We start from the raw sequence: 25,980 nt of genomic DNA, 5'->3' as shown, positions 1-25,980 counted from the left end.
GAGGAAGAACAGCTGCTGTAAGTATCTGCAGATTGGGAAAAATTATGACATTCGGGAGCTCCTTACCTTCCCAGCAGAGGACAAGATTAACTGGCATAACAGGGACGTTAAATGGTTGTTATTGCCATGATAATGATATTGTTATTTAAAACTTTTTGCAATTTATTATTTAATTTATCTTATGAATAGACCTTGAAATAATGACAAAGGAGAAATGTGGACCCCGTGGCTGGACCAGTTGGGAAACACTGAACGTCTCTTTTGCCCCTGCAGTGCCGCCATGCTGTCTTCAGCACGATGGCGCCCTTGTTTGGTTCTGTGTAAAAATGCAAAGGTGGCATAAAGAAAGATCTAAGCAGCGACCCTATAGAGCAATCTTTGTGTAAAAAAGGCTTTAGAGCTTCTGTCCTATGTCCTCCGTGCTGCCCTTGCCTCACCTCTAAGAGTCAAGACTACAGATGTTTGTTAAAAGCAGGCACTACATTTTACTTTAAACCCCCCCCCCCCCCCTCAGGCTCATATACACTTTGTTGGCAAAAAAGCAGACAGATGTAAACAACACAACCTAATGGCTGTTTAAAGCCATTATGTCTAAAAAGATAAACTCTGGTGCCTGTGAAAGGGCAGGAGTGCTGTGGAGCGGTATCAATGTGATGATGTGCAGGTATGCTGTTGTTAGGAGGAAGCTGCTCCGCTCCATCATACAGGAAAGCTGTCTCCCCTTTTTAGGGCGGGAAGCGAGCAGGGATTAGGAGGCAGGCAGAGATGGGGCCTGTGGAGCATTTATGAGCGGGGCATACAAAGGATCCATGTCAGAACTTTTAGGGGTTGGCTCCATTTTTTTTTTTTTTTTGGATTTGCTTTTCAAGTGATGCTCCTCCCACCACACTGGCCCACTGTGCCCCTCCACCTCCAGACCCTGATCCAAGGACGGCCCACGGCTGTTGAAAAACAGCAGATGCTTTTGAATAGACAAGAAAGAAAAAAAAGAGAAAGAGATTTAGATGCACATGTCCATGACCATATTTGTGTCTGGGTGTGAAAGACGTAGTTCATTTCTTATACTCCACAAGCTCGTATAAAAAAGATCAACCTTGTTCAACCTTGCTCTAAAACACGATCTCATGAACCAAAAAACAAATCGAACCTAATTTTCTTACAGCGTGTAGTTTACAGTGACTCCATTTCCGTCTCTTTCTCTTGTGCACGTTTGGCATATACATGTATTATGTATCTCTCCCATGTGGGACACAGTTGTGGCAACTTGTGAAACCATTTTTGCATCCATGCTGCTACACGATGCAAATTTCAGAATTGACTCCCTGTCCAGCAGCAGCATGGCAAGTTTGCAAAAAAGTTTGAGATGAGCTACATATTGACATCCACACTAACCCCAAGGTTAACCTGCTCCCAGTGCTCCTACAGTACACCCTCATAACTCATGTCAGCCAATGTTACGTTTCACTCATTTGCATCTTGTGTGGCTCTGCCAGACAATTGTGCGATCTCGAAGGAGCAGGTTGAGAAATGTTGTAAGCAGCACAAGCAGTCTAAATCTACATCCCATCATCCTGTAAGTGGCGTTTCTTTTGTCCTGACGTCACAGATACTCACATTTCTGACACATACATAAACCGCACGCCCACCCACAGACACACGGGCCTGGGAACGAGTCTCATCTTGTTGAATTGTAGAGGAGGAAGTGAGTGTTGAGGTTGTGGGGGGAGAGAGAGCAGCAGGGGCAGCTCTCTGACACACCGTAGCCCCTGCCAGTCCTCAGTTACCTCTGCTGACAGATTAGATCATCAAGAACAACCACAGGGAAGAGAGGAAAGAGCAGTTCGTTTCTGAAGTAGGAAAAGCACTGTATTAGACTTGATTGGCATGTCAGACCTTGGCCTCGGTTTGACCCCTTTAGGTTTGTTGCCCACAGATGAAGTTTATGCTATTCAGTGTGTTGACCTGTTAAGACATGACCCTTCTGCTGCCCCCTTTACCAATCCCTGCTGCTGCTGCCTCCTCCCAAGAAACGTCAAGAGTTCTTGGAGGGCTGGACTGAGACAAACCCCGGGAGGGCCCCCGCAGATGACTCATCTAGAGATTTTTTTTTAAACATACGAGTTTCATTGAGAGTCGCTGCTGTTGTTTCAGCGGGTATTTGTTTTCATGCCACTTAGTTCAGTCGGCATGAAATTAGAAAAAACCTTACTTTGATAAAGCATTTTAAATTAATAATGCTATCATCATGTGGTCAGAGTTTGGGCAATGTCAAATGTAGATAAACAGATTAGCTGCAGCGTTGTTGCTGTTGTTTAGGTCATGTTTTTGCATTAGATATTGTTTCAAACAAACCTGAGTAAAATATCCGCTCGTATTACAGAGGACCTATTATGCTTTTCCTTATTTTCTGATATGTATTATGTCAATGTCACACTGCATTCATACTAAACATGGCCAAAGTTTCAAATAATGAGATCAACGCATGTAAAAATAATCCCTGTGAGCAAAAACCTCAGACTTTAGACATATTTAAATACTCTGTTTCCAGTGTTTTGTTTTTTTTTGACTACTTTCAAGACAAGCTGACGTCAGCTTATGACAATTTTTTTTATATGGTCATCTGCTTCAGGCACACTATTGCAAGTGTTAACATTACATAGCCTACACTGCTACATCTAGCTATATGCTAACACCAGGGAAACATGTCATTTTGGTTACTGATGTTGTTAATTTCTCTGTGGTTTTGGATCATATTCCTGATGGAACATGTATGGTTGTGAAGATTTTAGGATACAAGCTTTTGTTGGTAAAAATGCTGCTTTACTCCGATACAGTTGTTCCCCTGACTGCTAGTACACTGCCACATGTAGCTACATGCTAACATCAGGGAAAGGCTAATCTTGGTTGCTGATGTTGTTCATTTCTCCCTCATTATGTATGATACTGTATGATTTCTGCTGGATCACAGCCATATTTGGTTGTGAAGATTTTGGTTTGAAGCTCTTATTGCTGATTTTATGGTAGAAAATGCTGTTGTACACTAGTCTTACACACTGCTACATGTAGCCACAAAGTAGAATTTCTCCCCAATTTCAGGTGATTTTCCAATTAGAACAAGTTTGGTTGTGGAGATTTTGGTTCAGAGGCTTTTACTGAAAGAGCGAGAGTGTGAAAGAGCCGCTCTATTCTATAGCAGTCACTCCCTGGCTGCAAGTACAGTGCTACATGTAGCTACATGCTAACATTAACAAAACCTGTAATCTGGGTTGCAGATGTTCAATCAATCAGTCAATCAAATTTTATTTATATAGCACCTTTCAAACAAACCAAATGTAATCAAAAGTGCTTTACAGTTTGATTGAAGAAAAACAAGAACATATGAAATTAGCAAAAATGGAACTTTAAAAAAATGGATCTTTAAAAACCATGAGCTTTAATAAGTAAAAACCATAAAATAGAGTAAGTAAAAATCATATCTGGGTTGCAGATGTTGTTCATTTCTCCATGGTTTTGTATCATATTACGGCTGAAACATGTCCAATTTTGACATTTTTGATTTAGGAGCTTCTTTTTTTTCCCTTTTTTTTCTTTTTTTTTGTTTAAAGATTATTGGCCTTATCATTGGTTGAGGGACATAGCCTGTGTACATGAGGCGCCTGCTCTACCAGTGAGCTAGAGGGCGCCCCAATTTAGAAGCTTTTACTACTATACTGTGTTACAGTCATTCCCCTGCTGCAATCATGGTCCAGCGGCTCGAGAGCGCAGATGTGTTAACACTGACCAATTAGAAATTTGCATAATTCGTCCCCTCTAACGTCAGGCAGGACAGCACTCAGTGCTACCTTTACATGTGTCTCTCGTTGCCCTATTTTCATCTGTGCTTTCAAACTGCCTAAGGTGAGATGCCCACTCATTGGATTTCACTTATTTGCACAAGGTCAACTTCTGGTATCATTTGCATAAAGGTCAGTTTTTAAAAGATAAAAGCTTGTTCTAAATCCTTACTGCTGTGTGGACAGTGATGACACCTGGCTAAGAGCGACAGTCAAAGAGTTGAGGATACAACCACAGACATGCTGGGACTCGCCTGTAGTACTGAGAGGGGGGCTGACAGACAAGAGAGGCGAGGAAGGGGAGCAGCTAGGGAAGCTAGAGATGATTTTAAGTAATTTTGCAAGAAGCAGTCTGTCGCAGATTGCTATCTGACAATCGGCACCTCACACAGCGCTCTCTCTTACACATATCCATAGAATCTCGTGCTCAGCAAATCTGAACCAGATGTGAAGTGTTTTGGGACCCCGACATCAACCTGGTAAGGGCAGGTCTCCGCCTGAATTATCTGGGTGGGGTCAGCAGTGCAGAGGGGACAACTTAAGTGGTCTCGCTGCACTTTTGCATGGGTCATTAGAAAGGAGAAGATGCTCCCAAGGTAGGAGCAGAGACATGGCTACATGCAGGGCCGTGGAGCTTGAATGGGCAGATTTCTGTGCGGACTTCTCTCCGTCCTCAGTTGTGGCTGCAGGGCCTGGAAGAGCCACTGCTTATCTGATAGATCCAGTAAGGGAACAGTTGATTGCCTTAAAGCAATGGGAAATGCCTTCCTCGCTCCCTCCCTCTTTCTTCCCTCCCTCCCTCTGTATTCTCTCACTTTTCGCCTCTTAGCTTCTTGAGCAGTGCCTCTCTACCTTTCTCTTCCTATTTTTCTTCCCGCTCCCTCCCTCCCTCTCTCTCCCTCTCTCTCCATTCCTCTCCCTCTCTCTCTCTCTCTCCCTCTGCCCTGCTGTGAGTAGGTGGTTCCTTGCTGTACTTGATTGGTGTGAGTCTATATAGGAGGAGAGACGCTCTAACAGGCTCAGAGTCTGGTGGTGCCCACTTGCCACACATTCCCAATAGGACTACCTGTTTTTTTTCTTCCTGTGTCTTATCCTGAGAGGATTTACTTTCTTGTGACAGCATGACGGAGAACAAGAGGAAAGAGAGGAAAGAGAGGAAAGAGAGAAAGAACAGGGGTAAGAAAGGACAAAAGGAGAAAGACGGTGATCCTAAAACAGGTAAAAAGAAATGATTGGTGTTTTTTTTGTAACATTTTATGGATATTCATGTGTTTATGTGTGTGTCAGAGAGAGAGTTTTAGAGAAGATGAGTGAGATCAAGTTAGTGTTACTGTATCCCAGAAGCGTGGGATAAAGTAAGTATCCCCTTGGCTTGTCAAAGCTTGCCGCTGACTTGTCACATGGATCAGTCTCCTAATGTGGACAGCGTGTAGAGGCACATCTGGTTTTGGCAGCACTTTAGAGTTGTAGGGAAGTCAAATGATATGACTTGTGTACAAAATCAACTAAAGTTTCAGCTAAACTCGCTCTGGACCTCACAGTTGTATTGTGAGCTCTCTGAAAATGAGCGACTGGCTGTAACTGCATGAAAGTTTTTTGGTTAATTCATTCACATTTTCAAAAATGCTGTGCAACATTTCACAAGTTTGACAAAAGTCAGCTTTTTTAACAGTTTTATCATGAAAGTGATGTTTGTATCATAATGCAAGATTCCATTACACACCTTTTGACAGGTTTAATCACTCAACGGTTGCTACAGTTGCTTTCACCTTAATTATGAGTATGTGGTGAGTCATCCAACATAAGTATGTGTGTATATTTGCTGGAAGCTACTTTGACATTGGAATAGTATGGGTGCTGCTCGTCTCTCAGAGTCACAAACCAGCAATGTGCTTGCTCAGTAGTGGATCCTACAAGCTTCAGCATGTCACTGTAGTTTGACCTTAGGTCATGGGGGAAGCCCAGCCCCCGTCTCAGTGACACTTTTAAGGACAATACCATCATTATCACTGTAGCCATTCATTCTGGGTTTCATCAGATACTGTATCTTAGTCAGCATCTCTTGATGTTGGTGGCCATTTTGTACCCGCTGATGTCATTCTAGTCAGCTTCTGACCGATAATCCTTGAGATTGAGTCTAGCGATTTCAAGATTTTTTTTTCTTTTTTGTAGACAATTTTGTGAGGTTTTAGAGTTTTGTGGTTAATTTCTTGTTTTATTACCCATGAAAGGTTGAATATATGAATAATTACCTGTCCACGTTCCAAGCTTGATTTTGATCTGTAAACATGTAGGATAAACAGCTCCCTGAACTACACAGGAATGCAGAATATTTTTTGGCGTCCTTGTTAATCAGCGTGCACAGCTGCCGTACACATGCAGAGAAAAGCTGCCTGGTTTATTTTATATACTTTTCACAAAATGACACAAATGAAAAAAAAGAAGAATTTTAGCTATATGAATTTGAACAGTGTAACTGCTGTTAATGTGTCAGCTCATCTTGAATCATTATTTTCCTCTTGAAAATAAGATGAAATTCATTCATCACAAAACTGGGTAACCTGTGTAAACTCAGTGCTGCTTACCCATTGTAAAATGGAGCTTCCAAGGAGGGCCAAATTGATGATACCCTCATGGCTGATGCTTGTTGTGTCTGCTCTGTAGTTATGGTTGACTTGACGTGCCACCTCAGGTGTGCTCTGAGCCTTAGGCCCTGAAACGGGTCATCCCAAATCAAAAGAGAGAAACCCAAACGCCGCTTTTAAAGATGGATACTCTACGTCAGTCTGATTAGGCTCTTTGATAAATGCTGACAGTTTTGTAATTATCCACAAGTAGCATCACCTTCTTGAGGATGTGGTTTATCAATAAATCCTGTTCAAAAGAAGTTTGCAAATCTTGAAACAAGTCTGCATAACCAGAAGTGCAGCGATGCGTGATCTATGTACTAATTAAAGATGTATTAAATTAGTTATGCCAGCTACCTGTATCTACCATGTCTGTTGTCTGTGCTTAGTTCAAAAGACAATGACAGATCTTTTAGCGAGCTAGCTTGGTTTGCTGGTGTGCTAACTAAACAGCATAGTTGGACCAAAATGTATTGAAATGTAATCAGAAAGACAAATGGAGAGTCTTGTCTCTCTTTCTGTGTTTCACTGTGTGGCATTATATGGAGTGCACATTTGGTGTTTGGGAGGTTACTTTTCAAATGTAATCGGTTACAAATTACTAGTTACCTGTTAAAATGTGATTAGTAATGTAACTATTTTATTACTTCATCAAAGGTATTGTAACTTATTACATGATTGTACTTTTTGATTACTTTTCTTACAGTTTTTTTAAACGGGCGAGTAGGCCAGAAATGTCAGAAAATAGTCTTAGAAAATACTCCTGCGCGACGAAAAGATGCAAAGCCACAGAATGAATGATATATTTCACAAATAAACTTTTAGCCAAGAAGAATATATTCAGATGTAACCCTTTTGTGATAACTAACATATTGATTAATACTTTAATAAAAAACAATTCTCAGTAACTGTAACTGATTACAATTACAGTTATTTTGTACTTTAATTAAATGTAACATGTCACTCCCCAACACTGTATCCACCAAAATATGGATATGGACAATCTTTGTTTGTCTCTCAAGTGCTACCTGAAAGTAACATTTAGCCTAAGCATGTGAATGGTTGAAGTAAACGAGAAGTTAAGATTAGATTTTTTTTTTTTTTTTAGAAACTAAAAAGTCTTTTTTATCAGTGTGACAGTTTGCTAGGGATCCACTGTTGATCTCAGAGCTTCCAGACATGGTTTTTCGCACCTGGTCAAGTTGTGTTGGACCCGGTCATCATTTTTTTTTTTTTTAATTATTACATGTAGTCATGGCCAGTGGCAGATCTTCCTATCGGTGATACAGGCAGCCACCCAAAATGCCCAATCCCCCAAAGTCATCCAGAACACAGTACACATTTTTTTTTTTACAATGCTTGTTAGCTTAGTTGTCTATATGTGCTGATTTTTTTTTATTAGCTCTTGTTCTTGTTTGTAATAAATACAGTAAGTATTAAAGATAATATTTTTAGGGGACGGTGGGGGGAAGCTTGCCTAAGGCATTGAATGTGCTAAATACGACACTGATCATGGCTGCTAGTATGGCTCTCATGTGCTTTACATTTTTCAGATTGTTTGAATGCTAGACTTGATATTTATTTCAGCTTCTTTGAGATACAATTTCAGCTCAGCTTTTTACATCTATACGCTTTTTGGATGCTGCAATGTGGATAATGAATGCATTGTACAAGTTCCTGTGTGGATGAGGTGTGTCAAAATGTAATTGCATATAATCCAGCCCATGAGCGCTCTGTTTAGGTTGTTAGAATGTCAGTCAACCATCACCGACATCATAGGAACAAGACAGTATTGTCTAGTACCATACGTACCCTAAGAACTTATTTTTCCCACATTTATTGAAGGAGATCACCTCACAGCAGGTACTTCTCAGCTATAATTGCCCTTTCTCTGGCTATGACGTGTTCAGTATTTGGACCAGAATGTATTTCAAATTGTTGATTTATTGCACTCTGCTGCTGCAATTTTACATGACTTCCTTTCACGTCTCTTTTTTTTTATAAGGCATGCATATTGTGGCTGAAAGTTGACACTCTTTAAATAATGTTGCAGGACTTTTCTAATGAAACAGCCCCGAGTGAGCGAGGGAAAACTTTGCAAACCCTAATGAAGACATTTTTGTAAAAATGTCAGTCTTATTTGGGAGGAAAAGACCCCCAAGGGATGGAAAAACTGTGGAACAATGTTGTCTTTCTTAGGAATAAGACAAGAAGTGCAAATTGCTGCAGGCATTTCAACTAATCTGTCATTAATGCACAGCAACATGAATGTATGTCTCTCTTTTTTCAGTAGTAGTTAGAAATCCCTGCACAGTCTGCCTGACCTACATAAATATCCTTTTGCTATTGATGATGTTGTAATCCATAAACTCGTGCCATCCATCTTATATTATGCCAGGACAAAGCACAACAAGTTCCTTTCTGACTGGATTTGCGTGCGTAGTTAGGGTGGTAATAATTAGTTACGGAAGTAAAGAATTGGCTCCTTCATTTTGTGCCAGATGTTTTTTCTCATGTACTTACACCTACCACACCTTCTGAATGAAAACTGAGCTACTTAAATTATTCAGCAACAAAATGTTTTATAGAGACCAGTCGTCAGAGGAGGTGGTGGTGAAGCCTCAGACAACCTCAGCTTCCAATTCAGGTATGATCTTGCTTCATATAATTGCTCTTACAAAATTGCTTTTTAGTGAGCTGGTACAAACAAGAAATGGAAAACTAATCTAAAAGCCAGCTAATACAACTTCAACTGACCTTTATATACACGGCATTACAATGCCTATAAAACGTTTGGAAATCCATGCATATAGAGATTTGGTTTTTTGTTAACTTCACTGCTAGTGATAGTGTCATCATGGATAATCAAAACCACAAATAGGTAAGCTAGAAGTCTCTTGAAGGGTGGTTCTCAAAGAAAATGTCAAGAGACAAATTATGACAAGCTTTTAATCCAAAAGCAATCTGCAGATGAAACTTTTCTGGTTAACCAAAGAGCTTCCATTTAATGTTGTGAGTGCATGTTATGCACTTTAGTTTGCTGTGCCATTATCTCTAGAAACAGATTTTGCATATGTATGCAGATTCTGTAGGTGATGAAACAAGATTTTGGTGTCAGAAGTGTTGTAGTTTGAGTAGATTTGACCAAGGCAGAGAGAGGCGTAACATATTGGCTGAAATCCAGTTCTCAGAACCCATCTGCAATCGTATGATGAGTTAGCGTGATATTATCTTTTTTTTTTCTGATCTCTATCTGGATTCATATGCAGGTACCTGTTTTAGAGATTAGACAAAATAACCGATGCACGAAAGAGGAAGCCTTGGCTCAAATATCCACCAACTATGCCAGATCTGCCCAAAATATTGGCCTTCACCCTCAGAGGCTTTTTCATAGTCAGACTCGAGTCCCTGGGTTCGGAGATTGGCTGTGCTGTTTTAGCGTTAGCCATTTTTGGCATCACTTTGCACTTTGACATACCAACATAAATTTTCCCAGCCCTCCATCTTTCTCTCACTTTATTTATGTTGCCTTTTTTTTGTAAATTAGTCAGTGGTATTAAGCAAAATTCAAATCTGTGTATAAGTGCCTGCTGACCATGTTAGGGGGAGGGCAGATGTAGATTTAATCCAAATCACTGTATCTATCTGAAAGGGTATTACACATCCAACAGAGATGGAGTAATCCCATTAGAGTCATTTTTTGCTCTTTCTAACTGTTGATAACTATTGAAGTGTAATACAGTATTTGATCTGGTCTGATATAACAACTCATGAGAGGCATATCTCTTTGGCATTTTTCACCAGCCTGTAGTTTTATTTTTATTTTTAAAGGCAATTTTTTTCAGGCTTTTTGCCTTTATTTGAGAGGACAGTTTAAGCGTGAAAGGGGAAGAGAGAGGGATTAGCATGAAGCAAAGGACAGAGGTTTGAATTGAACCTGCAGCCACTGCGGCAAGGATGCAGCCTTTTCACATGGGGCACCGGATCTACCAGGGGAGCTACTGGGTGCCCCAACCAGCCTGTATTTGACATTGCCTAGTTGTAGTGAACATTGAGTGTGTGTGAGTTAATGTGTTTGTCAGCTGACAGTGTTGTATGGTGGACTCCCATAGATTGAACCATGGTGAAATGCTGGGTAGAGCTATATACTGGGATGGTGATCATCAATGGATTCAGTAGTATTCACAACCTGTTAGAATTACAGGTAGTAATTTCATTGATGGTTAATATAGAATTTGTAATTAATGAAGCAAAGTTAGTTGTTAATCTCAGCGTATGCTCATACAACTGTTTGAAACATGATGAAGATATTACTTAAAATAATGACCAGGTTCATTTGGTTTCACATCGGACACAAACACCAGTCTCCAGGGGGAACGTCCTGTGTCATCAGCACATTGGTTACGTGATTGCAGCCTTTCTGATTATGTTGGCTATACATGAATTACTGGCTCATGATTGCTTGGTTATATATTAACAATGTGCCTTACTTTTTGTATGTATACGTACAAACAGTACTTGGGAACAGGCAGGTTTATCTAAATGTTTTGCTAAATTTGGTCAGATAACTTGAGCATTATAATAATTTATATGTACATCATGTAGCTGCCACTGAACACCAAATGTTATGGAAATTACTAATGTTATGCAGCATTTGCATGCAGCTTTCTGGCGAAGCAACACTACAGTGAATAAAAATAGTATGAACATTTCCTGAACATGAAAATCATTTACTAGCAGTAAGACCAGGACAGAGCAGAAAATGGGTCATGAGATGTTACAACAATCATTATTGCAATAGAGCAATGTAAGACAGAAACCACTTCAACATTCTGACAAGGGCTCAATGAAGAGTTTCTGCTTCGTGGATAGTGCAGATGATGCAAAAGTAGTAATCTTACTTCACATTTTTTTAGACATTAGACCAGACTATTAGGACCAATATTGGTTAAAAAAATACAATAAAATAATACAGAGCCAGGAGTAAGGGGTTAATATTTGAGGAAAAAATCAGAATTAAACTCTTAAAGTTAGGTTAAAAAGAAACAAAACTCTGATACTCTCCGAGATTATAAAGTTATACATTTGTGAGAAAAAAATAAGAAATTCTCTGAGGTAAAAGTCACACATTTAAGAGAAATATGCCTTCTGGGTTTCCTCCCAAAAAGTCAGATGATGTAATAAAGAGCAGCAAGTCCATGTAGGGAGGAAGATGTAGATCAGTGGGTCAAGCACAGGACTTTGACCCAGGAGACTGGGGTTTGTGTCCTGTGTCAACGTTGACTATTATTTTTAGATTTAGTTGACTTATTATTTTCAGTCTGTAGGATGTACAGTATAAAGGTGCTGAATCGACACTATATACATCTACCTCTGCAGAGCAGCTGATTAGGCCAATTGGTGTTAACGTTCTATCTCATCGTTGTGAGGACTACTAGGAAGGACGTCCAGCTGATGGCCGGGTAGCATACCGGATATCAGTACACCTCCCATTGTAATTTTTTTTACCATAGCGGGACGCCTGGATTAGACGTTTAAACAACTGTCAATCAATGTCTCACTGCTGCGATTCCTTCTTTACCAGTGGCGTCTTTTTGTGATGAAGCTGGTCCAACCATGCAAAGTGATGTGGTTCCTACACAAAAAAAACCCAAAACTTTTTGGAAGTGTTTAATTTTAGGAAATTCTGACTTTTTTTTCTAAATAGTACCCTCATAGTTTTACCTACAATGGCCCTAATACACCATTGTATTAGACAGTTTTCATTGAAAACTAATTTTATTTCATGTGTCGTTCTGAAATAATATTGTATTTGTGAAGCAGATCTCAGTTCAGCATCTGGTAGCTTGTGAACTTTGGATCAGTTTTTTGCTCTCCATGTCGGTGCTTTTAGAGCTGGCTGTGATGTCCACACTTTGTCAATTACAGGAACTTGTTGTCACTCAGTTGGAATATCCATCCGTTCCTTCACACAGTAAGCTATTGAGTGATACTTATACACAATTTACATGTTTGCTTCAACTGTTTTCAGTAATCCAGTTTGAAATGTGGTTGATCTGAAAGGCCAAAAATTTATATCCGATTACAAAATCAAGTCTGTAAATTGGCAGCTTGTCCTATTACAGTATGCTGTATGGTGTGGTACTGCAGACATCTAGACAATTAGCTCAGTGACCATATAATGCAGTGAGGAGCTTTATTTTCGAATTTTGGTTCCAAAGGGTACCAAACTACAAATGGAGACCAGTTCTGCTGCTTGTACGCTAATACAAATGATTCGGCCATTTTTTATTCTAATTTATCCAAAGTAATAGTACACCGTTTTCAGTCAATATTTGGATTAAACCAGAAGTCTATGCATAGTGTTTTGATGGTTAGTCTATACTTAAGTGCCTGCTATGAATAGAGGATGTATACAGAAAATCTATATGGTAGGTAAAAAGTTGAGCATTGACCAAATCAGAATATGCAAAATGATTAATGTCTACATGCAGTGTTGGACTTCTTCATTTCACTTTCGCAGAGAAATACAAAACACGTTATTAAATTAAGTCAAAGAAACACTCTTAGTATCATGTCTGTATAGTTTAGTGAGAGCGAAGTAGGGTGTTTTGAGTCATATATAAACAATGTAGCAGATAATTATTTGGGGAAAGTGTGTTGGTTGTGGTGGGAGGCTGTTGAAATGATCTCCTCGAACAGATGTTGTGTTACAGTGACTAGTGTGCAGTGTCTGAAGACCATTCCCACATGCAGAACCCATTTCTCTGGCCGTCTCACCATGTAATTTGTCTTTTGACAACGTGCAGTGAAGTGACATAACACCAGAGTAATCAGGGAGACTTTGTCTAGAAGGGGAAACACAAAGGCATGCCTCAGATTCCTTTTCTAAGCCTCTGGAAGTAAAACAGAAATGTTAACTCAATAATACGAGCAATGCATTGTTAATTCATCAAGTTACTTTGTTTTTGAACCTCTTTTTTTGGGGCTGAGGTTTCCAACTGCTACCCAAGGCATGAGCTGTTGACACGCCGGTTAGGCTTCTATTCTCAAATTTGGTTTTTATAGTCCATGTCTGCAGCTGCCCCTCTGCTTCAAAAAGAGAGAATCAGGCTGTTGTTGAGGCAAGGGTTTATCATTGCTGCCTGACACTTTTTCCACTGGTGTAATGGAAAATGAGATAACCATTTGTCCCAAAGAAATTATTCTATTTCCAGTGACAATCACTCTTTATTTCTTGTTGGAAAACATTGATTGCAATTGGTAAAATTAACTTGCTCTATGCTGATTACGGTGACTTGATTGTACTGTGTTTAAGTTGTGGCCGTCGATGTATCTTCTTTATGACGTTCTGTTTTTTCCATATCTGTCATTCCAGTCATGAGACTACTGTAAACTACTGTATATCAGTGACCAAGCTGTCAGGGTATGTTCTGTTAGGAAGTTTATGGATATTTAGAGGCTATTGGTTTGTTAACTTATTTTGCGTTTTGCAGATAAAGGATCTGGAAAGATTATTAATCAAATAAGACATAATTTAAAATGGATGTGAAGACTAATCTCTAATTCAGTATAGCATTAAGCATCTGCATCTTGGAGATAGAGAGACTGATGGACTCCTGTGTCTTCATTAGAAGTGTACCCTGTAGATGGAGCTGACTCTCTTACACATCTGGCTTAGTGGGTTGATGAGAAGTGCAGTCCTGTGTTTCTGTATCTTTTCCAGGCAAGGACAAAGCTTGTTTAATTTACTTGGCAAGGACAGAACTGTGTCCAGGCGAAGTACTAAATATTCTTTCTGTATGGTGCAACCTCATTCCTGCTGTTCTCTGACTATGACTGACAAGGCTTTCCTCAGGCAGTGTGCTGGGTTTAGTCTGGCAGAGCTGAGTGTGTATGTATGCATACTGGAGAGCCTGCAGTCCTGTTAAGTTTCGTAAGTCATTAGATGCAGCAGTATACAATTATGTCTTGTAATTAGATTCAAATAAAAGTTTTTTTTGCCAAATTAAATTTTGTAACTTAATGGGTTACTTTCGTATTTAGCCTTGACCCAATTGTCTCATGTTTTTTGTGAGTAATAGGAACAACAATTTTTCAAATTTGTCCAGTATTGAGCGAGAGCACTGCAGCTTTTAAATGGGCAACAATGTAACCACTTGGGGCATATTATCGCACTGTAGATTTACAGTTACTAGAAGTGCACGTTTTTGCCACTGACAGGCTCAGATTGTTGTTTTTTGTGTCTGAAAATATTATCAAAAGGATCCCTATACAGACAGACCTTTTTGTTTGACCAGAAACAGCCCCCAAAATTGCTATTGTCAAATACATCAGACTCTATTTAAATAAACAGTCATTTTCACTTCTGCCTGTGTGAGTTAAGTGATTTTAGCAACCAAACAAGAGTTGGTGATTGTTGGGACGGTGGTCAGACTAACAAAGACAGTTTTTGCGACTTTTACTTTGTTTTGACTTTGAATTAAGTGTGTTTTTATGATGATGAAATTATTATTATTATGTTGTTGTTGTTTAATTAAAAAATGGAGTCTGGTGGCTTTGGTGATAGTGCTCTCTGGGCTGTTTCTGGTTAAATGAAAAGGATCTTACTCTTTAACCAAAAAGTCTATTTCTGCAGGAATCCTTTCTGTAAGTTGTCAGACACTTAAAACAATAATCTGAGCCGGTTATTGGTGGAAAAAAGCTCTTTAACAGTATTAAACTGTCATTGTACACATGCCTAGAGTGATTACACTGTAGCCTGTTTCACGGCTGGAGTCGTCTTGCTCAACATTGAGCCAGTTTCAAAAATTTAAGTTACAGCTCATGAAAATGTGTGATGAAGCTGAAAATCAAACATTGCACATGTAGATATATATCACACACATGTCATAACATACAGTAGAACTGATTCAGTGTTGGCAAGTATCCATTAGACAGCATAATGTGAAAATTAGGGAGATCAGTGGACCATAAAGCATTTTGCAGTCTGATCTTTATTTAACATCAAGTCCCATATAGTACATTACGTTTGTGAACTAACAGAAAATGTCTAATGAAGAACATCTGGAGCATCAGGAGTCTCATGTTCAGTATACAGTCTGGCTGGAGGCTAGCGATAAAGGCAGACTTCTTGCAGAGTTGATTTGAAATGGTGAAACAGGGTGTGCGTGCAGGCTATATAATGTTATAGCTTTTTACAATTTCTTATTGTTCTAAATCCTTTTAGGACAATACAATCTTGAACTAACTGCTGGAGCAATCTTAGCACAAATACTCGTCCTGAGAATAAGCTTATTAAGGTTAGTGTGTGCCACAGCGCAAAGGCACCACCGCTGCCTTGTGTTAGAATCTTTGTCTTTATTTTCCAAAACGCCATGAATATCATCACTCACATTTTCCAACAGGAAGCTGTTCACAGATAAAAGTGCACTGTCTTACCAGCTACAGAGTAATTTTAGTAACAAATAGCTGCTATTGAACTAAGAATAGTTATTTTTCCATTGATCTGAGCTGTTTGTGAGCTATTTTAAATTTGACATTTCGCTATCTGTGATTCCAGTGAAAATCGGCCCAAAGCGAACATCAGACAGACAGCTCTTTTAGTATATGTGGTGTTTAGTGTTCTTGAATAATCATGCATGCTTGTAATGTGAATTATCTTTGTATTTTATGCCACTGGTACCCCTTAAAATGGACACATTGATGCTGCTCAAGTCATAAACTTAAGAAATCATTATAATTACTGTGAAACAAGATGTCAGTAAACATCAAAGGATCATCACTCTGAGACCACTGTACAAATTAAACCAATTCCATACATAGCATATATCTAAAATAATCTAGACGGCATCTACTCCTCTACTCTCTAACCAAGGAATCGTTCAGTGCCTGCTTCTGAAGTGATCCATGGCTGTAATTAAGGGCTTTGACCTCTGACCCATATAAGGAGTATTAGGGCCAAGCGACCAGAGGTGGCAGGGCCCATAAGACATAATGACAGGGTTGCTGTAGACAATGCTCTTTAATATCTCCATCTGCCAGGCTTACGAAACTGTCTGCGATTACTTGTGTTTGTGGCTGATACTGTGAGCTTAGTTAGGATCAATGACAAACAAAAGAGACCTCTGCAGAATTGACATGGGCTGACTCCTTCAAAATAATGTAGCAAATTATGATGATTTTGTATTTATGACACTATCATATGTGCTGAGATTCTTAGACACGCATCACACTGTCATTGTCAGTGGCAAATTAGAAGTGTGAGATGCTGCTTTAGACCCAATTTTACCCCGAATCCATCACAACTGTCCACTTAAATCCACAAAGAAAATGAAAAATGCAGCATCATTAAGGTTTTCCTCTCTGTGCAGACATGTCGCCTTTACCAGGTCAGTGAAGTAGGACAGCCGCTCAAAAAAGAGGACGACAGGGGATAATTTTGGTGCACCTCTATTTCAATGTTTAATTGAAGTCATTACCTATGCATCCTTCACTTTGCTTGTCACGCTTTGTTTCTCTCCATTCTGCCGTCACCCTTTAGAGGCAATGCACAGCAAACAGCTGTAATTTGCAGGACTACTCAGTTTAGCATATGCATGAAATTGTAAATGTTACACATGAAGAGAGAGTGTTTGTGTGTCAGAGAGAGAGAGAGAGAGAGAGAGGGGGGCAGCCCCTGGTTGACCCTTGTTCACCCCTTCTCTCTCACTCCGCCCTGGATGAGTCTTCTCCTAAACATGTGTGCAGCTGTCAGCTGGCAAGTGTTTGTGTGAGTGTGTGTTGTGTGTGCATGCATGTGTGCGTTTGGACAAAGATCATTTTTCATATTTCAATTAGTTTTTTTTCTCGTAAGGAGAAAAGTTGCAAGAAATTATGGAATATACCAAGACAATTATTATTTTTTTCTTAAACATAACACATAATAAACAGTTTAATAAGAGTTTTTGCACAGCAGTGCAGCAGATGAAAGGGTCACGATAAAAGATTTTCCTTTTTGACGTTGTCGTCACAACAAACTAGTTATTATAGTATCAAAATTTTATTGGCTTTTCTTGTTTACCATGCAGTTAATTACGCATGAGTTTGCGGTTGCAAATGTTCTTCATCAACTTGTGCATGTTTGCTAAATATTGCTTCAGGTGCTTTTATAGCAGCAAAGCTGGAGTGAAATTCAGCCTGTTTATTAGTCTGAGGTAAAGTTGATAATGTCTCTAGTGACAACATCTGGTGGTCACATGAGAGAGTTGTTGGCTCAGTCCATAGAGATGATGATTGGTTCTGCTGCTTTGTCCTTTTTTGTCTCACCGTTTCTCCTAAAACACCAGCACACAATCAGAAACAAACAGTGCAAACTAAACTATAATCACACTTGAGTCGATAGTGGTTAATAACAATTGACTTTTTTTTCTGTCTCTCCTTTTTTAGCTGCGGCTCCAAAGTTAAAACCGATGAAGAATCCAATAATAGTGGACGAGGGAAGCAAGCTCATAGTAAAGTGTGAGGCCACAGGGAACCCTCACCCCACCTACAGATGGTTCAAAGATGGCAACGAGCTGAAGAAAAGCAAAAAAGTCCGAATAAAGAACAGCCCGTGAGTACAAGTCACCCATGTCCTGTAGACCCAAAATAAACAGAGTCAGACGAAAAGAGACAGAGGTACTCCAAAGACGAAGCAAGGTTGCCATTATCAGCAGACTATGCTAATGCAGTTTTTCAGGAAACTGCAGTTTGAAACTAATTTAAAAATCAATATCAACAAAGAAGTTGAATACAAACATTTATTCAATATTTGAGATAACAAAGATCTTTTTCTTTATTGAAATTTAGTGTAATGATTTATACTAGACCATGCCGATTCATCCCTCCTTATATATTTATCTTTCTCATCTACAAAAAAAAAAGTTTCATTTAGAGGTAATAAAACACACCAACCCTTCAGTACATTCACAAGATATCAGAAGGCATGTTTTATTGGCTGGCATACAAGAACTGGCTAGTGTTTGTTAAATTCAGCTAGACATTGCCCTTTGTGAAATTGATCTTGCAGTGTCATTTTGCCAACTTTTGACTATTGCTACACAACATTTTAGAATTATGCACTTAGGTGATTTAATCACAAGAGTTAAACCAGACAAAAACTGACAGTACTGTGCCCTGTTATATTTCTGTCCCGTGCATGTACTGGAAACAATAAATACATTTTTATGCCAGCCCAGTGACAGATGCAGACATAAAATGCAATTCTTTTTAAAATGTACACATTCACTGGTCAAAATAAGAAAACTACTTAAACCTAAGGTACATGCAAACCATGTCGATTTTTATTTAATGTAATATTCTCAAACCAAACTGTGAAATGCCTCCTACAGCAGGCAAGGATTATGCTCTCACTGAGACAATCCTGAGAAATAGCCACAACCAGAGCAAATTTGACCTAATTTCAATAATTAAAGTTACATAATTAAAGTGTCATCCCATTGGCCTGTCATATCGGCAGAAATGTTCATTTAGGGCTGATTACAACATTTCACTTTAAAGCCTCTATCTGCTGAAACTGACGATGTGCTTATATTATTGTGCATCCCTACCTGATTCTTCTCTCTCAGTCAGGTCGGCCAATAAAGTAAGGTAACCGATTTAAGAGAATATCTGAAAAATGTTAGTTTGTCTGGCATTTCTTAGTAGAAAAAACCCTGGAGCATGTAAAAACTTAAGTACTGGCGTAAAAGCTCCTCCTGATGTAAGGATATTGACATAGGCTGTAAAACCAATAACCCCTTTTATAATACAGTACGCTTGGTAGCTTAACACTTGATCCTATACTTTCTTATTGTAGGCTGCCCCCCCCCCCCCCCCCCTTAAATTTGGCCCCACAGTGAGTGAGTCTGTATCCCTATCAAAGCAGAGAGCTGTTGCCATGCTGCTGCTTGCCCTGTTGTCTGCCTCTCTGTCCCCCATGTTTCCACTTGTTGCGTTTCCATGCTATTTCCTCCCTGCCCTGATTCCCCTGACTCAGCTGTGCAAGTGTTGTCTCCCACAGGAAAAACTCCAGAGTCCAGATCAGCAAAGCAAAACTGGAGGATTCTGGGAATTACACATGTGTGGTGGAGAACCCGCTGGGAAAGGACAACTCCACTGGCACTGTTAACGTCCAAAGCAGTGAGTATACTGACTCCTAAGCAACAAGTGAAGTGGTGCAGATGTACACTGTTGATGTTGTCAGGACTGCTCTCTTGCCAAATGAGAGATGAAAAGGGGCCATCGCAAACAGGCATGTAACAGTGGTAACATGCATGAAGAGCAACTGTCCACACATGTGGCTGTGGCCCATTAATCAGTGGAGCAGTACATTGCACTTGGTGATAAATGGAATTTAAATGCAGTGGATGGTGAGATCTCTCAGTTTTTCATTCACTGCAGTCTGCTGGCAATGTGAAATCCCACAAAACTACACTGCACAGTGCCTTTGACCGTCACTAGCACACAACAAGAGCGGCAGACTATAGAGTATAAAATGTAAAACACAGCTCGACAGCATATGAAAGTTGTAGAAGAAAAAAAAGTGTCTTCAGAGTGTGTGATAGAATCTAACAGGCTCGTTCAGTAGTGGTGTGTGCATTGCTGAGTTTTGCAAAGTAGTGTAGCAGATGAAAGAGTTTTGATAACAGCTGCTTCCATTTGGTGGGGTGGTGAGTTTGTGTTTGTTCCAAGCAGTGCGGGTAGTGAGTGTGTGGCTGCTGTGGGTTGCTTGTTGTCTGAGTGTATGGAGCCGGTATTAAAAAAATATATTTAAGGACCTTACAGAGCAGATACGATTCATGCAGCTTTGCCTCTGCCTCGATCAAGGGGAGACTTGATGATATCTGGTTCTGGACTGTCAGAGAACTATAAAGCAGGATGTCTGGCACGAGTGAGTCAGAAACGGGTTGTTCACCTGGATAAAGACCGCTTAGTAATGTCTCAGGACTTTGATGCTGTGCAGACAAGGGGCTGTGATGCTGAGCAGAGTCAATGCAGGGTTTTTTTTAATCAAACTTAACATACATGACAGCATATCCATACTATTGTAGTTTAACTCTGCTTTTGGAGAACCAGAACAGCCCAGTCACCAGAATAAAATGTGGGCATTGAGCATTTCTGCAAACCATGGGTATGTTACATTTGTACTTTTTATACATAGGACATTCAGATTTTATGTATATGGGCTGAGTTTCTCGTCAGGAGGAGGAAGGGATGGTGGACATAACACTTAGGTGAGGTGGCTGCCAAGTAACAAACAGCAGCAGACCAATGTTTGCCAACAACAAAAGGGGTATTTTTTAATGACAGGCCAGGTTATTTCCAGCCGTGTTAGGACTGACAAAAGTAGATGTTTTTTAACGGGAGTTTGGGACATTTCCACCCATGCTGGTAGCAACAAAGCAGGCATATTTTAAGGAGAATTTAGGACATTTTCATTTGTGTTTATAGCAACAAGCGCGGTTATTTTTTAACGACAGGCTAGGATATTTCCAGCCATGTTTGTGGCAATATTTTTTTTATTTGAGTTTGGGACATTTCCAGCTGTAGTTTGTAGCAACACCAGCAGGTATTTTGAATGACAAGCATTGACATTTGCAGATTGGTTCATAGCAACAAATGTGGATATACTTTAACAAGAGTATACGACATTTCTAGCCATGTTTGTAGCATCCGAACTGGGTATTTTGAACCAACATATTTTTCCAACTCTAACTAAATGGGTTTTGTACCTAAATCTACATGCTGTCAAAACGTACAATTAAAAAATGTAAACAAAGGAAACGTGAGGTCTAACATACCCACTACATGTGAAACTTATGACAATTTCCATAGTGCCAACACTTATTCTAGCGACTGGGTTGACTGGAAAATAATCACACCAGATGGGAGATACTCTCATTCTCATTGCTGACCTTGACAGCAGGATGATCTCTGACGTCCCACACTGGCATGAGAGGTGAAGTTAGTAAGGAAAAGTGAAGGGACTAGACTTAAGCCATCCATCGGTGTACTTGTATTCACATTCAGGCACTATAATCACTCCCCCTTCTCTCTTTATATTTGTCAAGGCCACCTTTTAGCGCTATTGTTTACAGTTAGCAGACTTAAGCTGAGCTGCATTATTAGAGTAGCAGCTCTTTTCAGATAAAGAAAGGCCCCATTGTGTTTGAAAACACAGAGATTCTCAGTGGTTCCAACATGCAAGTTTGATTTCCAGCAAACAATTGTGCAGAAAAGAAGTCATCCATCTTGCATTTAAATGGGGCGTCACATTGCCTCTTTTTTTATTTTCTGACATCTAAAAAGCTTCAGTTGAGTTTTATAGCCGGATCGTGTAACTTACAGTATACTGTACGCTTGTTATGACACCTGGCTTTATTCCAGGGTAATGATATATTCCTCTTTACTCATGAGCGTGTAATATTTAAAGGGTCAGTGATGCAAGATCCAAAGCCCCAGACATGCGGTGCTAACATTATGAAAAATTAAACGGTAATCACTGAGTAAGAATTATGTTTAATGGCAATTAAGGAAAATAGGTTAAATCATGCTGTACATCCTGCAAAGGTCGGGGGAATCCCTGGTGGTAGCACCTGTTTGCCTGAGTGTTTAATGAAGGCTTATGAACATGTGACTGGTGTCCCGTGAAACTCTATATGATGATCTTAGCAGGCAAAAGTGCTTGTAATTCAACGATATCAAAGAAAATATAATATTACAAAGCAGTGAACAAGTGGGCTGAGACCTACAGTAGCCACAATGGATAAAACATGACTGAGCAATGATACGGTACACCAGACAGTGTTTTTACTTAGAGCACACACTGGTTAAAACATGATATCCCTGCATCTGCTGCAAAACGTGAGGCAGCTTTGATGAACGGGGTACTCACAGTTAAAACAGAGTGGGGAAAAAAAGCTTAAAACAGTGAATATGCGTGCCCCTTCCCTTGAATTTCAGACACGTCTTCACATTTTTGTGTGTGGCCGTCTGTCAGCGCTGACGTCTCCTTAAATCACTCCTGAATACAATGGCATCATTGTGTGTCCTATCATGTGCCGTGATCATCAGATGCCTGTCTCTGTGTGTTTTTGTTTGTGTATGTACGAATGTGTCTGTTCACTGTTCAATAAAAAAAAAAGAAGTCCCATTGTGTTACAACAGCACGCCTAGTTCCGTCATGCTTCAGGGGAGAAGGCAAGACAGGGCGAATCAGGGGTGGTATGTCCATAGGCAGGGGGAGGGCTTCTCAGGAACTACATACGTCAATAAAAGGAAACGGCGGCAAACAGTGCACGGTGCTGTGATTGTCATATGCTGATGAAGAGCTGAAATCAGCACATGTTGAGGCAAAAAAGACACATGGCGCTTGCAGAGAATGTTTGTGACAATAAAGGGCCTTCTCTGCCTATGAGGTTGCATTTAAAGATACCTGTTTGAGTTAAATGTGCTTGCTTTTTGATGCAGAGAGCTGCTTTTCATCCTAAGGTCATAAGAGAAATGGCTATTGTGTTAAACGGCTGCAGTGGAGTATGCTTGCCTGCTGCAGTATGTTGCCGAAGCAGCATGTAGCCGCAGTATTATCTGTGTATGTGTGCCTTCTAGGGAGGGAGAGCAAGGGGAGGGGTGCAGATGTAGATGGACAGAGAGAGCAAAAAAAAAAAAAAGAAGGAAGCGTGAATAAAATGGGGGGGGGGGGGTACAAAATGAGGGAATGCATGACAGGAAGCAGACAAAGACATCAGGGCAGAGAACGAGAGGGGGGATACAGCTAAAGGAAAGAGACACAGACAGTGAGAGAGAGACAGAAAAGTATGAAGAGGAGGAAGACAAAAGCCTGCTGTGTTGCAGAGGAGACTTTCACACCCATTTTAGAAAGCAGTTTGCTAGCTTTGTCCGAGCTACCTACTGTATCTGATGTCAGGTGCTATAGCATGAGCTTTTTCCACCTGTGTTGCACCAAGCATGCTAACACAGCTCCAACCTGCTCTTGCAAAATCTCTGAGGAAAACGCAGTTATTAGAAATGTTAGCTTTCGTACTGACTTCACGGACAGAAAGTGAAAGCTGACGATCGTGGGTAATAAAGTCAAAGCATCGTTCTAACCCTCACGGCGAGAGCAAACATAGCACATGGCTGTGCCTGCCTGCTGTACGTTCTGGTTAAGGCTGAATTTGGGAAACCATCACTCAGCTCCACCACATGGTGAACACAGGCCACCACAAGCTCAGCGGCTCACACAGACTCCTGCACTGTACCGGTCACTGATTTGAGATGACTTGTGTTTGTGTGGAGGTGGAGAGTGGAAGTAGCTTTTAAATAATTTTCATAATTTATTAATATGTATATTCTGAGAGAACAGGGAATGTTTCTGCATTGCTATAATTTCAGTGAATAGTTTGCATATGACAATATTGCCATACCAAACGCAGCAAAACAACGAGTTTAAATGTATTTTGAGTTGATATGCATAGCATCAATTACACTAGGAGTGCCAGGCAAACCTGACACGTGGCCCTGAGGTGTGATTGAAAATGAGTTGCCTAAACATTCCTTAAACAAACAGTGATAGATCCACTTAGTGCAAAATGTGTCACGTAAAGCAGTAGAGGGGGAAGGACCACCGCCACTTGTTGTAGAATGCAAAGAACATATAACCCCCCTTATTATTGATACTGCACATAACAGCTGGTCATTACTCAGCCCAGCCAACCCATATCAATATTTGTGTAGCAAGACAAATGCGGCACCCTTGTAACTCTGCAGCCCGGGACGTGGAGCATGGTGTGCAAAATTGCCTTGGGCAAGGAAAAAATAACCAGTGTTCAAGGCTGAACCTGGACTCAAAGTGAACCCCGTGTTCATTTTATAGCACGCAGTACATTTTGGCTTCTTGCCAGCCATGCAGTCCGCGAGTAACGTTGAATGATTGGACCCGTGCGGGGATTTTACTTGTGTCTTTTTGTTTGACCAGCAGAAGAGAAACACACACTGTCAGCTGACTGAGTGCCAGTTACTGTGCAATTATTCAGCACAGATGGTTGGATGTTCTGCTGAGTTTAAGTTGCTAGTTATCAGTGTTTCAGACTCATTTTCATACTCTCTCCTCCGTGGCTGCATTGGAAACATGATATTAATCAGTAAAGCAATTTTGACATTCTTTTCTGAATCCAGAAAAGACTTTCCCTCCCTGTTTTATTGTTTGTGTTTTGCCAACTTCAGCATTGTGACAGAATGCATGAGAGCGTCCAGCATGTGTGAGTGTGTGTCTCCTGGTGGTCTGGAATATCGTATGTCCTTTTTGCAGTTTCTGTAACAATTGCTGCCTTTTACAGAGTGTTGTTTCCAGCCTTATACCCAACCCCCAGTGTAGAGGACCAGGGACCATTTGTTGTCCATTTGGTCTGACCTCTACCCTGTAATCAGTCTGGCATGGTAAGACCTGCTGGCCCTCTGCAGAACGGTGTAGTATATCATCGACTGTTTTCTATAAGGCCAGTGTGAAGGAGCAACACTAGTCAAAGTTTGCTTGGCTCCACGTGGCTTCAGATTAAGGCCTCCCATTATCCTACAGGCTGCTGTGTTGTGATAAGCGCTTGTGAGGCAGCCATGTGTCTGCAGGCTGCAGGTCACATCCTTGGGGGGTGCTGCACGCAGCTCCGCTGAGAGAGTGTGTGAGCGTCCAGGAATGTGTTGATGGAAATCACAGCTGAACATATGATTGCTCCAACCTCAGCAGTCATGCTGGGGCCCACCAGCAACAATTTCGCGCATGCATGCACGCAGGCCCACACACACGCACACATATACACACACGCACACATATGCACACCTTTACGTGTTTTTATTCCCTATGCTGAAGCCAAGCACAGTCACCCCTGTCACAATACTTATGCTTAACTAACTTGAAATGACACAACTTTTAAAATCTAGTTGACAAAATAAGACTTTAGCATCAACTTGATGGTATGCTCAGTTTGCTGAAATATAGGCTTAACAAGGTGTTGCATCTCAGTCACGCATAGCATGGTTGGAAATTTGCTTCAAGTGTAATTTTCTTAAAGGTACAGTTCACCTCAAAATCAAAAATACATATTTTGTCTCTTACCTGTAGTTCTTTTTATCAGTCTAGATTGCATTTGTGTGAGTTGGTGAGTGTTGGAGATACCAATGTCTCTTTCCAGAAATCATGACCCAGATACTCAAGATATTCCTCAGACCTTGTTTTGAGCAGTTTCATCAAGGAACTATTTTGGGGTCTACTGCTCACTCACCTAGCACTGCTGAGCTAGCTAACATTACAGCTCAGCCGAGAAGGACGCCATCAATGTTTACATCTCACGCTGTCATGAGCATGAGCCGCCCGTCCATCAGAAGATGCAAGCTTCCTTTTGCACGGTGATACGGCGTGGTAGAAGGAAAGTTCCTACATTAAACCACTTACAGCAAGGTCTGTGGAATATCTTGAGTGAACGGTTAATAAATTCCAGAGAAAG

At 40.3% G+C, this 25,980-nt stretch overlaps 1 protein-coding gene across 3 annotated transcripts in view; it reads left to right on the top strand.

Moving 5' to 3' along the window:
• Positions 1-4,789: 4,789 nt before the first annotated feature.
• Positions 4,790-25,980, top strand: part of nrg2a (neuregulin 2a) — a 65,292-nt gene continuing 44,101 nt past the window's right edge. For all 3 annotated transcript variants that reach the window (XM_042499824.1, XM_042499822.1, XM_042499823.1), the window contains exons 1-3: positions 4,790-5,051; positions 17,888-18,053; positions 19,503-19,621. In XM_042499824.1, the coding sequence (XP_042355758.1) occupies positions 4,955-5,051; positions 17,888-18,053; positions 19,503-19,621 (382 nt within the window). In that variant the 5' untranslated portion in view covers positions 4,790-4,954. The remainder of the gene's footprint in view (positions 5,052-17,887; positions 18,054-19,502; positions 19,622-25,980) is intronic.

Source organism: Plectropomus leopardus, chromosome 13 (genome assembly GCF_008729295.1).
Source record: "Plectropomus leopardus isolate mb chromosome 13, YSFRI_Pleo_2.0, whole genome shotgun sequence".
In the NCBI taxonomy this organism is placed as follows: Eukaryota; Metazoa; Chordata; class Actinopteri; order Perciformes; family Serranidae; genus Plectropomus; species Plectropomus leopardus.
This window is presented reverse-complemented; position numbering and strand designations above follow the sequence as displayed.